The 14193-nt window shown below is 30.4% G+C and overlaps 1 protein-coding gene across 1 annotated transcript in view; it reads left to right on the top strand.

Moving 5' to 3' along the window:
- Positions 1–14193, top strand: part of CAH9 (Carbonic anhydrase 9) — a 37021-nt gene that overhangs the window by 19411 nt on the left and 3417 nt on the right. Inside the window, exons 2-3 of the mRNA XM_088264685.1 lie at positions 3127–3330; positions 11627–11895. Coding sequence (XP_088120811.1) covers positions 3127–3330; positions 11627–11895 — 473 coding nt within the window. The remainder of the gene's footprint in view (positions 1–3126; positions 3331–11626; positions 11896–14193) is intronic.

Here is a 14193-nt window from a genome sequence, read left to right as displayed (position 1 = left end):
TCTTCAGTTGATAATATGTTAATAAATGTCTGGTAAATATGAATATCAAATTACTCTAGGCTGGCTCTTCAAATTGTAAGACAAACCACATATTCGGGTTTCTTATTTCTCATCCATTAAAAATAATTAAAAAAATATGTTATGAAATTATATACATTGAAAAAAATTTGCATGTGATGTCTCATATTTTGTAGTAGTAAAAATATTTTATTAATACTTTAAAAAATCTGGACACAATATATATATATATATATATATATATATATATATATATATATATATATATATATATATATATATATATATATATATATATATATATATATATATATATATATATTTATATATATATATATATATATATATATATATATATATATATATATTTATATATATATATATATATATATATATATATATATATATATATATATATATATATATGTATATATATATATATATATATATATATATATATATATATATATATATATATATATATATATATATATAATATATATATATATATATATATATATATATATATATATATATATATATATATATATATATATATATATATATATATATATATATATATATTAAGGTAATAAGTGTGTACACATTGTTTTATATGAAATACTTTATATACCGCCATTTCCCAAGTCGTCATTTCTTAAAAATAGCAACTGAATTTTATAGAACTTCAGAAATCATAAAACTTAGCTTAGCGCTAAGTTAGAATCTCTCAATCTGTGTACATTTCCAGAATACGAAGAAAATCCCGAGAAGCAACGTGATAAAGTGTCTTTATCAAATTTACATCAAATAGTTTTTTAATAAGTTTATAATATACCTGTAAAAATAAAATTTCTTGAGATAATTACATGTATACAGTTAACTTAATTAAAATTAAAATATAAATGATCAACTGTCCAAAATCATAAATCTTCTTAAGTTATTCACCGACTGCTTGGAAATTTTGACCCAACGTGGCATTCCAATATTGGTGTGATTTTATATACCTGTGATAGGTGTTTTTACCAATGACGGGTAAATACATTTTTGAACAAATTTTTTATCTCATTTTGTTTATTTTACTTATTTAAATTTTGGTGTTCATAAGTTCGCAGAGCACTGGTTAAGAACCACTGGTGTGATATATATATACATGACGGATATAAGAAACGTCATGCATTAATATTTCTGTATTATTATATACAAATGAATACGTAATACTTTCTCCTTTCTTCAATAAATATTAAGATTACAGAGATGATTGAAAGCGATTATAAATATGTAAAAGCTTTTATTTTCGTCCGGAGAAAAACGTTTTAAATGGACACCAATCAGTGTAAATCCTATATTCAATGAAAGCATGCTCATTACACACAAGAAACATTGTAAAAACAAGCTTTTTTCCGAGATCAATATTTACTAAGAAATGAAATCATTGTTATCTATGTAATTATAAAATCGCAACCACCGCTCTGAATTTTCTTCGCTTCTTCCACATTCATTAGGAGATGCATGAATGTAGTAGAGGCGATGAAAGTTTGCAAAGACAGAGTGGTGTGGCGTTCTATTCTCTTTGCACACTCCTACAGAGAAGCGGTGTGATGGTAAGTTAGCTTTATTGTTGCGGGTCCAATGGCATGGAATACTCTTTCTTACAAATGAATTAAACGTTCGCATTTTCACCTGTTGATGAAAACACGTGAAGGAAAGGTGATCAGCCCTCCGCATCAGGTACCAGTCTAGGGTAATATTGAATAAATATTACAGTGAAAAAATCAATTATATTTATTTAAGGCCCACCTGGGAATCGAACCCGGGACCTCCAGAACGGTAGGCGATTGTGCTGATCATTACACTACGCAGGCGGAAATATTCTCATTAAAAATATCATCTGTAGTAAAATACATGAAAAAATTGGTAAAATAAAAGTGTTTAATTTGTAAGGTAATCAACATGTCATTCTACAAAGTAAATTCAAAATCGATTAATCAACTTTAAAGAAACGTCTGAGACATTACTATCTATTTTTAGAATCCTAACTGTCCATCAAACTTCCTCCCTTAGTTTTTCACTCTACCTCCTTCCCTAAACTTCATTTTTCCTTTGCCTTCCTTATTATCATCAATTTGTAATTTAGTTTGTTTTAAATGTTCAAGTACTATCTACCCTCTGATTGCAAACAGCTATATACTTATGGTATGAAACGTTTTGATCAATATCAGTAGTCTGTTTTCGGTTGGTCGGATGATATTGCTTTTTCGCGATAAGCCCGCCAATGTAGGTACTTATTTCTTTTCTGGACATAAAGTTTAAATAAATAAATAAATAATAAACTTTATAAAATAAAACAACTTAGTTTTTAACCACATTTTTAGTACATTTTTTTTTCAATCGGGTTTGATATGAACCTTGTCATCGTCAGGGTTTAATATGTACTAATTCTAAAACATTTAAGCGGGCGGGTTTAAGGAATTAAGTTAGGTTTGGAGTGAGAGGGGTGGGGATGTGGTGTTTTTATTGCTGTTAAAAATATTTAAAATAGGACTGTTACTGAAATTCAATTAATTATTAATGTTTTAGAATTAGTACACGTTAAACCCTGATGATGACAAGGTTCTTGTCGACACCACTTGGAGAAACGAAGTAGTTAAAAACAGAGTTGTTTTATTTCATAAAGTTTATAAAAGGTGCCATTAAGTATCTGCAAAAAACAATCAAGAAAAAAAATATCGTAGTCAGGAGAAAGTGAACAAGTGCATTTTTTACAAAAACGTGATCATTGACTATTATCTTACTAGCTTAATATTGCCCTGAAAGAAATCCCAAAGGATTGTAAATTTGGAAGTATAATATATTGACTTGTTAAAAATGACTATCTGCATTTATATATATATATATATATATATATATATATATATATATATATATATATATATATATATATATATATATATATATATATATATATATATATATATATATATATATATATATACATACATATATATATATATATATATATATATATATATATATATATATATATATATATATATATATATATATATATATATATATATAAATAAATAATTTTCGTGTATATTTCAGTATCGTGCAGCATGGGTTTCCGGTATCACAGTGCTGACCAGAGGCGCTGGAAGAGGCGCCATAACGAGTGCGGAGGCAAGATGCAATCTCCCATCAGCGTGTCTGCGCGGAAGGCTATACCGCTGCGTATGCCTGCCCTGGAAATGGTGGGGTATCACAACCCTCTGCCGGGACCCATCAAGCTCTCCAACAATGGACACTCTGGTAAGTAACTATTCACTTCAGTACGGGAAAGACCCAGTTATTATATTTAAAAAAAATTAAAAACGTATATGGCTGACTAAGAATTGCACCCATCACTTAGTCAAGCTGGAATAAGTTTATTATCATATTATTTTTTGACATCTCATCAAAGATGAAGAAGAATATGGAAGTCTAAGCATTTACGGGGCTGACGACCGTCTTAGGCTGGTTTAAGTGATCACTTTACACACGTGTAACATTCACCAATTCTACCCATTATTGACAACCACACTACTCAAATTCTTGGAAGCTCTATATATATGAACCAATTTACAAACCTTGTTCTTGAATTACTAGAACTTCACTAGAGACATCTATTGGTGAGATGTAAAGAAGCTTTTTACTAAGCAGAAACTCTTATATGTATTAGTATGTGAGGTCCGAATCCTGGATTATAATCACACACATGAGAAACGCCAGAAAATACCATTTTCATTTTTATTATTTGGACACACTCAAAATGTTGTAAGTTTATTATCAATATTATTATTATTAGTGTCGCGGCCTCGAGTCAGAGTTTTTGGGTTCGAACCCACTCTACCACAATTGGATACCTGCTTTTTAATTTTTTTTTAACAATACATGCTCGTATTTACTTATAATAAAAATATTTTTAACTTTCTTTTTTAACTCCTCACGTTTCAATAACTGTTTTCTTTTTAAAACTATTTATATAAATTTCGAAAAAAAATAATAACGTCAAATGTAACCTGAGTTTGAAGCAGCGGAAGATCGAGGAATTCTTTTATTTTATCCATATAAAGTTTTTTTTAATAAACAGCCTGTTTGTAGTCGACTTGCGATTTTTTAAGCGTATGTGCGGCAAAACGATATTTGATAGATGTTTGAATGGTGAAATAATAAAAGAATACAAGGCTGAGATAAGAATTATATATTGTATTAAGAAAGATCTGTCAAGATGGTTTTTACATGTGAATCGAATGAGTGGAAAAATACATAGCAGTAAAACAAATTTATGAGACATGAGTATGTACTTGGAAATAGAAACAGAGGAAAATCGAGGAAATTTGACATCACAAAGTTTTTCGAATATCCCAAAGTCCAGGGTCGTAATACAATCGGCGGGTATGTATGAGGAAGTGCATGAATGTGGAATAGGCGAAAAATATTTGTCAGTGTGATTTCTATCCTTTCTTCCTAATTATGAGAGAAAGCGGTGTGATAGTTACTTAATGCTTTCATTTCTTTGAAATTTCACAGATCAATGGTACAAATATAAGTTAATTAATTAGGGGTAGAGTCGAGCAACTAGTGGAAAAATGTGCGCAAAGTAAACACATTACGTCCTGGCGATTTGCCATGCGCCATCTTCTCTTGACACTGCCTTTGCACCAGATATTATGCCATTTTGATGGTCTTGCCAGTTTTCGGCTGTCTCTAATAATTTCACAACCCACGAGAAAGAATGATAAACCATTAAAATATAAATTGGCGCAATTTATATACTGCGCCTGTCAAATAAATTATAAAAATTGACCCTAGTCAATTTTTCGTTTTATTTATACACCTATGTATAAATAAAACGAAACAGTGACGCGATAATTTACTGTAGGTATTTGTTTGCGAATCGGTTCAACGTTCTTCTAAAATTAGTATTCTCAATTCTTTTTTTATAATGCTTCTTTTCTTTATCAGCACCCAATTTTGCGAGTACATAGAGTTGTGAATTGAATTGATGCAATTGTAAATTACACAAATTTTACACAATCAGTATTTGTTTACGAATGCATGTTGATATTACTTATATGTGTATAGAGAGAGAGAGATATATCGCTCACTCCTTTCAACAACGTAATATATCAAAAATCGTCAATTTTCAGTTATGCGTATTTTCGGAATGCCCTGAAAATGTACTATATCCCAGCAAAAGCGGCAAATTTTTTCCCGCTACAAGGCAACAAGTGTTGTTTTTGCATTTTGAAGAAAAGGTATTGTTTAATTATTTTTTTTAAATACACTAAATATTTTTCAAATGGAAAAAAACCTTCAGGTTTTACCTAAAAAGATCTGTTGCAGAATAAAAAGTTCAATAAGTAGCTTGATATTTATTTTTAATACATGTTATTATATTCTTCTTAAACTTTAAAAACGATCTCTTGAAAAATCAAGTTTTTCGACATATGACGTTGTTGAAAGGAGTGAGCGAAATATATTCTTAAAAGGTAAAATTTAGTTCTTCTTTATAAGTAACTCATTAAAAGAGGCATTTTTGTCTGCCTCCGTAGTGTAATGGTCAGCACGCTCGGCTACCGTTCTGGAGGTCCCGGGTTCGATTCCTAAGGGGGTTAAAAATAAATATAAGTAATTTTTTCACTGTAATATTTTTCAATATTACCGTGGACTAGTACCTAAAGCGGAGGACTGATCACCTTTCCTTCTTGTGTAAAACGATCATGATAACACTGCGTTTATAAGACACAGTGCCCTATGCACCATTGGGGTCCGGATAAGGGTTTTATTATTTTTTATTAAAGCAATGCAAAAATGAGTTTTTTTTATGTTTACGCCATAAACTCAATTTCGTTTTAAGACAGTGATATAAAATGAAATATAGTATATATTATTCAAATTTATGACAAGTCTCAAAAACCAGATTTTGTTGTGATAAACATAAATGAACGTGTTTTTGTCATTTAACAAATATAAAAAAAATATCACATTCATCTGATCAATCTATATGATAAGAAATATAATAAATCATAATACCCATTCTACACGTCAAATATTTAATTCGACCTGACAAGTTGAATTCGATTTTAATGATAGTATTTCTATGTTATAATTTTTCTTTGTATATGTTATGTCTTATCGCGTTATAAAAATACATATATGCGTAAAAATAAAGTATTTATTTTAATAAATATAGCATTTTATATGTTCATTCACAAGAAGATCGCGTGATCCACTTTTGACATGAATCAGAAATTTCTGTTTTAAAAATCTTGTACAAATTTTAAACAAGTGTCAAGATTAAATAAATATTTGGTTTTAAAATTGTAATCAACAGTTTTACGTTACACGTACTTAAATAATATGAAGGAGTATACGTATGTGATTACCACGGACATGTATTATAAACTTACCGATTTCAAATAATATTTATAGTTAGTTCTAACAGTTAATTACAACTTCTTTTCTTAAATTATAAACTGATTGATGAAATTGTACATTGTTATTGAAAAAAAAAATATGTAGTTCAGTATTGGAGAACCTAATATATTTTATCTGTGAATTTTATTTAAAGGAAGATAGCTTCGTTTTTCCGTAATATTTTATTTAAGCTGATAGATATACCGGTGTTCACCCTTCTGTAAGATGATTTCCTAAAAAAATCTTTTAAATATTGGTTTCATAAACTTGTTTTTTTTTTTATTATGAATGTTTTTATTACGAGTTATCGCTTTGGATGCCATGTCAATATGATATTGCAAATTTTAAGAGATAAATTTATTTAGTATTTAATAATAATATTTCCTCATTTCGCGTGCAAATATCTGTATGATAATATATTAACATAAAATGAGCAAAATTCTTTTAATTGATGAGCAAACGGTAGTTTCAGCGTTGAAACCATTTTTTCTTCTTTTTATTTTTGACAACCACACTACTTAATTTTTGGAACTCCTAGATATATTGATCAAACTCGTGACATGTGAGTTCACAACAGCCATCTATGTTGGAATGGGGAAAGCCTTTATTCAGCAAAGACCCATTCCATTTGTATGCAAGGTTCCGAACTTTGGATTAAATTCACATACTTGAGACCCGCCTGAACACAAGATTTCCTTTTTTTTCTTTTTATCAGTATTTTTAGTAAATATGAAATTAAATGGAGAGAGTGAATTACAGGCATTTTTTTTCAAAGAGTATTTATATATACTCCTTTCTAGTTACTAGTACTAAAGGTAGCAATATCAAAAACGCGCAACACTGGAAGCATGAGAACATCACATTTACACATCACATGACATTTGTGAAATGATGTTGTTTTGGATTTCTTTTACCATAAATTATTTACTTACAAATAATATATTTATAAAATTATATTTAAAAAATGCAAAATGAATTACCATCATAAATTGAATTCCCTTAACGTGAAACTTGTCATTTTTCTTTCTATGATCTTCATAATGTAAATTTAAATATGTTATATCGTTGGATAAATATTATCAAAAGAAGGCATAGCTTTAACCCTTAAGAGCCATCGTTACGTAGCATTTTCATAGGCATTTCATTTTTTTTTATCATTAACTCTTCACTCCCGAATGATATAATTAGTTTTTAACTCAAAGTATGCTCCACAGCGTGATAAATCTACAATAATTCAATCAAATTGTAATTATATCAATCGAATAAAAAGAATATCGATTGAAATTAAACGATTTGTAAAATATATTTAGCCTCCGATTAAATTTAAAGAAGTTTAACAATTTACGGTAGAATCAATAGGGTTAGGTTAGGAGTCGAAATAATCGGAGGGTAAGTATGAGAAGATGCATGAACGAAGAGACGAAAAATGTTTGCAATGACAGAATGGTGTTGCGTTCTATTATCTCTGCCTACCCCTGCACAATGCGGCATTATGGTAAGTTACATAGTTAGTTTTCAAAGGTGTTTTTTTTTTGTATACTGCTGTAGAAGTCAGTAGTGCACAATGTACTTATTTTTGTTTGATTTTCATTAATCTAACTAACTAACTAACTAACCATCACGCCGCTTCCCCGCAAGGGGTAGGCAGAGAGAATAGGCAAAGAGCGCCACACCATTCTGTCCTTGCAAACATTCTTCGCCTCTTCCACGTTCATGCATCTCCTCATACATACCCGCCGATTGTTACGACTCCTAACCTGACCACTTTCAAGTATTTGGCATACCTGATCGTGCCATGTTTTTCTCGGTCTTCCTCTGCTTCTTTTCCCACTAACATTCGCATCATAAATTTGTTTCAGATTTTCATTAATCGATTACAATTAACATAAATCCAGGTTTGTTTATTTTAGATCACCGTAAAATATTAAGTGTATCAAAAGAGTTCCGCCAACAAAAAAGTTTGAGAACCACTCCCGTAGATTATCGTAAATCAAATTTCAATAATATACTACCAAAAAATTATCATCTTGATTTTCATTTTATTGATAATGTGACTATATTTCTGTTATGAATATTAATGATTTTAAGGATTATTTTAAACAAAAAATGACGTGAAATGTATTGGGTAAACGTCTTTTATTGTAATCTACCTGAAATAAATTGCAAATATTTCTAATAGTGAACTAGAGACGAACTTCAAAAGATTTTAACGATGTGGGGGTAAGTGGTCTAAGAAAGCTCTGTTTATATTTTTGAGCCAGATTCTATTAGCAAAAGGCTATTTAAAGCATTTTACAAAATGAAGTCCGTACACATACTGCACCTACAAAGAGTATGGTTTTAAAATAATTTAAGCGCCGACTTTTAATTGCACAATAATTTTTGCCAGTACAAAGAGCTGTCAGATCAATTTATTATTTTTGGCACATTAGAATTCTTTTCCTTTTTCAAGAACGAAAATTAAATTCCAAACAATGAGAAAGAAAACTTCTGGAAATTCCTAGTTTACTTTAAAAGTTTTGTTGTTATTTTTTTTTATTTATTTATTTTTTAACCCTTATCCGCACCCAAATGGTGCATAGGGCACTGTCATATAAACGCAGTGTTATCTTGATCGTTTATACATGAAGGAAAGGTGATCAGCCCTCCGCTTCAGGTACCAGTCCATGGTAATTTTGAATAAATATTACAGTGAAAAAATCACTAATATTTATTTTACCCCCCTTGAGAATCGAACCCGGAACCTCCAGAACGGTAGCCGAGCGTGCTGACCATTACACTACGGAGGCGGACAAAAGTCCAAAAAAAAGGAGTTATTTTTTTTAGATTAAATATATATTTTTTTTAAATAAAAAAAATACATTAGGTACTTATTAAATGATAAAAATGACTTTCCCACTTGTTTATATGTATTTATACATTATTTTGTGTACCTGAAGTCATTAACAAAACATGCGAGGTTTTTGTTTTTGAGAGAAAAAAAAATGATAATAAAAGCCATTAATTTCAACCCTTCAAATGATTGGTACCCCATTGAATCTAAAATACGTTTTTTACAATCGCAACTTTTATTACTGTACAATTGTAACATTTCTTTTATCATCCTCATATGTACAATATATTTCTAATTCTTTTAATGTAGATATTCATTACCCAAAGTATTTTTGTGAATTCGGGATATATGCTCTAATCTAATCATAATCGGAGTAATAATAATTTTCTGTTTTCGAGTAAAAATTTAGGTGACAATGAAACATATTGATGTTGTCGACAATCACTTCTCGGCGGAACACGGATGAACATGTTTAGAACTTCTGCATCGGACCACATTCCTTTTTTTATTACTGAACTAACGCAGACAGATCTCGAAGGATTTACAGAAAAAAAAGTAATATTCTCCTTTTTGTCGCCAACGCATATCAATGTGCACACACGCGTTCGTGACACACAAAAATATTCGATTGAAAAATGCATATTTCAGACACAATTACCAAAAAAAAAACATATTTCATACATAAACACATTTAATGTAAAAACTGCATAGGTTTTATTGAATACTGATATCCTAGCTCTGAATAATAGTATATGGTGAGTACAAAATATTTTATTTTATATTTTCTTTTGATTGACTGCATAGTCTTCTTGTGATAAGACTGCAAGTGCCTTATATCAAATTACTGATAAAACACAATAGAATTTTTAAAGAATATTTTTTAAATTACAAAAACATTATTTTTTATGGAATAATTTTTGAAAGAGATGTGATTTTTAATAATTAATAAAGTAGCACATTTATTGAGAAAAAATACGCACCCATACTTTCTGAATAGGATGTGATCTTTAATAATTTATAATACGGTCTCAACCTATTTTTTGGTTGCTAGATTTTTCTAATCAATCATCATATTCAATAGTAAATTACGGTCGCGCATAATATCATTTATTTAACGCAACGTCCACTTATTTTCGATTGTATAGAAAAAACCTTATTTAAAAATGAAGTTTATTTTTGCTTGAAATAATATAACAACTCGAATATCTTCAGGTCTGAAACTTTTGGACTATACTACGCACATAGCTCTTTTTTCATCACGGATATGACTTTCAATTTATTAGTGATTAAAATAGGCAAAAAATGTCGCCAAGATATAGACACAATGAATAAAAAATATATATTATGATTGGCATTCATAATGGACTGAATTTATATTAATATTAATAATTGTGATTGATATGGTGAAAAGGCACACCAGATTTTTTCATTCGTTTCATTTTAATTTTAATTTATTTCCAACCGAACTTTCTTCCCGGTGTCAATCGTGATCAATATATTGGCGTAATATCACATAATAACTACTTCATAAATCAACACGCCTTAGGAATAAAGTCGAATCTGGAAAAACGCGAATGGCATCTGAAACATCTTATCCACTTATCAAGATGATGCATCTTACATTTAATGCACCGTAAACGTGGGTGAGAAAGAAAAAAATACAACAAAATAGGAAAAAAAATAAAAATTAATAAACATTAGATTTTTCGTTACGCTTTCTTGGCCACGCAGCCTTACATAACTGGGAATCCTGAAAATTCGTTTAACTCAATCTGCTATGAATATTTTTGGCCAATCACTCAGATGATTTTCGGTCGGAAAAACTTTTTCCCTTCCGTCATTTTTCTGTTGTTGTTGTTGTTGCCTTTCTTAATTTAAAATTTCAAAAGTGCAAACGTATTTAAGAGCAATGTCCGGTATTGATTATTTCGTATTCGTAGGGCCAAGGTGCACGCTGAGTTATTATTAAAAGACCTCGTTTGATGCTGTGTCTATTTTTTGTTACTTCCGATGTTTTTTACAATTAGCAATTTTTCTTGCGCTGTTTCATTTTATTATTTTTAAATCTTCTTCTTATTCTTTGTCAGCCGTCTCTCCGATACTTGACGTAGGCCTCTTCAAATTCCTTCCAGACTCTCAATAGGGCTCTTTCAATCCACTAACTATCCGCTACGGGGACAATGTCAGCGGCCCATCTTTTCTGGGGCCGGCCTATTCCTCTTTTCATGTCTTATAGTCTCCACACAGAGCTCTGGATGCTCTCTGGAATTATTAAATGATATAAATAAAATAAAATATCTAATTTGTTTACAGTCAGTCTTTCCATCGCTAAATACGGACCCGACGCTACTTCAAACGACAAGCTGCCTTATATCTTCGGAGGTCGATTGGACTCAGAGTACGAACTGGAAGGCCTCCACTTCCATTGGGGAGACAAGAATAACCGAGGGAGTGAACACGTGCTCAACGATGTTCGCTACCCCATGGAGATGCACATCATACATAGGAACAAGAGATATCCCACTGTGACCGAGGCGGTGAACCACCACGACGGTCTCACGGTCCTGGCGTTCTTTTATCAGGTGAGTAGGTACAGCACAACGAAAAATATAGGTGGCAGCGTATGCCAAATGAAAGAATGCAGTCTAGAAACTAATTTTGTGAGTAGGTACAGCACATCGCAAAATATAGGTGGCAGAGTATGCCAAACGAAAAAAGGCGGAACAAATACATAGGAACTAATATTAGGAGGGGCAAATTAGTTTCAGCGCTTGCAAACTGCGAGGCCGAACGGATTCTTTTAATATGCATACCCTAACAAATATTCTCATATATTTGTGAAAATAAGAAAATTTTACAAAAAAAAATAATATCTGATTGTTTTATATAAATAGTAATTATATAAACACTACAGTAAAACCTCGATATATCGGACCTCTATTTAACGAACTTCGAATATAACGGACAAAAATTAGGTCAATTGTAAAAAAATACAATTGAAGTGTCGCCACATGTAAACAATTTTTAGCGGCCATGATAATCACAAATTATGTCTCAAAACTTGCCAAAAACTTGCAAAACTTGCAAAAAGTGCCAGCAAAACTTGATTCCTTTTTCAAAGCTGGATTACCGAAAGCAAGCGCGTCGATGTCAAACAGCAACGTCACTTCACGACACAAAATTATATTTTTTTTGTGTTTTGTATTGTTCATTCATATCTAAATACAGTGTTTAAAGTTTTTAAAAAAATAACCTAATTTTATATAACGGACTTTCAGCATTAACGAAAACCCCCTCCCCCCAATTAATCCGTTATATTGAGGTTTTACTGTATTATAATTGTTTTATAGCTGGTTTAAGTAACATTTTTAAACGGTCGTTTGGATGGTTGGAACCATTTTAACTGATTTTTGGTTGAAAGTGCGATATCAGCTTATACACAAATTACTAAGATTATTGTGCATCTACATATCGCTGTTCATAAACTAGCCGGTTCAAAGCGGTTTATATAATAGATAACAATTCGTTTTCTCTGTAAAAATTGTGAATTTTATACTATTTTCATAATAGTTAAGTATCTTACTTTATTTTTGTTTTAATAAATGTTATCAGCATCAAAACACATTCATATAAAATCACGCGTTTTATATTGATTTACAACATATATGTAGGTACCATAAATAAAGTAATACTCGTAAGTTTAAAAAATAAAAAGATCACAATCTTTCAGACGAATATGCGGCAAAACGATGTATGATAGATGTTTGAATGGTGATCTAAGGAAATAATGCAAAGCTGAGGTCAGCATTATCGATAATATTAAGAAGTGTGTGTCGAGATGTTTTTTGCATGTGAATCGAATGAGTAATGAAAGAACAGTAAAACAAATTTATAAAGCGAATGTAGTATAATAGGAAATAGAAGCACAGGAAGACTGAGGAAAACTTGACATGACCAAGTATTTCAAAAGCTTAAAGGGGTCAGGCCAGGAGTCAGTATAATAGGCGGGTATATATATTACGAGCTGATGCATGAGTGTGGAAGAGGTGAAGATTGTTTACAAAGAGACATCGGTGTGGTGCATTTTATTATCTCTGCCTACACCTTTGGGGAAGAGGCGTGATAGTTAGTAAGTTATATGAAGTATGTGAATAATAATTACATACTATGTGGTACTGCAGTTGATTTGTCTTGATAACCATGTATTTGACATGTACAGTCAATTTTTTTTGATAATCCTTAGCATTAGCGTGACGGCAGTAAAATTCTTTGCTTCAAGTATTAAACTCAAATTGCTCCTCCATAAACTATTTTCGGAATAATTTAATCATACTAGTATTAACTTCTTATCGCTTCCAACTATAGTCATTTAAAGTAACAAGGAATAAGACATGTAAATATATTATACTTAAGTTTTATTGTGTTTACGATTGATTAGCTTTATGAACGTTTGCTTTTAGAAAATATTTGCAATCTCTGGTCAAAATGTCATAATTCCGTGAAAATTAAAAGACTCGGCTTTTGACAAATTACAGTAGATTTTTACCGAGAAATTTTTCTTTAACAATAGTAGAAAATATAATATAAAACTAGTTAACGACAAGAAATAGAGGATTGGGCGAAAAATTTGTTAACACGAAGTACGATAAATTTTTCTGAATATTCGATTTTCCGAATAACAATAACATATTATTAGTTAGTTATTTAATAGTTAGTATTTTTACTGACAACGCACGTGATAAAATAATAATTGGTCCATCGAAAGTACCAATATGAGGACGTGAGGTCCCCCCAAATCTTTCCATCGCACTGTGGCAAAATCATTGTCCCTTCATTTTCGAATTCACATGCTTGCACACAGATCCAAGTGTGTAAATATT

This window comes from Brachycentrus maculatus, unplaced genomic scaffold (genome assembly GCF_059751285.1).
Source record: "Brachycentrus maculatus isolate JH-2025_06_01 unplaced genomic scaffold, ASM5975128v1 h1tg000235l, whole genome shotgun sequence".
In the NCBI taxonomy this organism is placed as follows: domain Eukaryota; kingdom Metazoa; phylum Arthropoda; class Insecta; order Trichoptera; family Brachycentridae; genus Brachycentrus; species Brachycentrus maculatus.
Note: the sequence above shows the minus strand (reverse complement) of the source record. Positions and strands in the feature narration are given on the sequence as shown.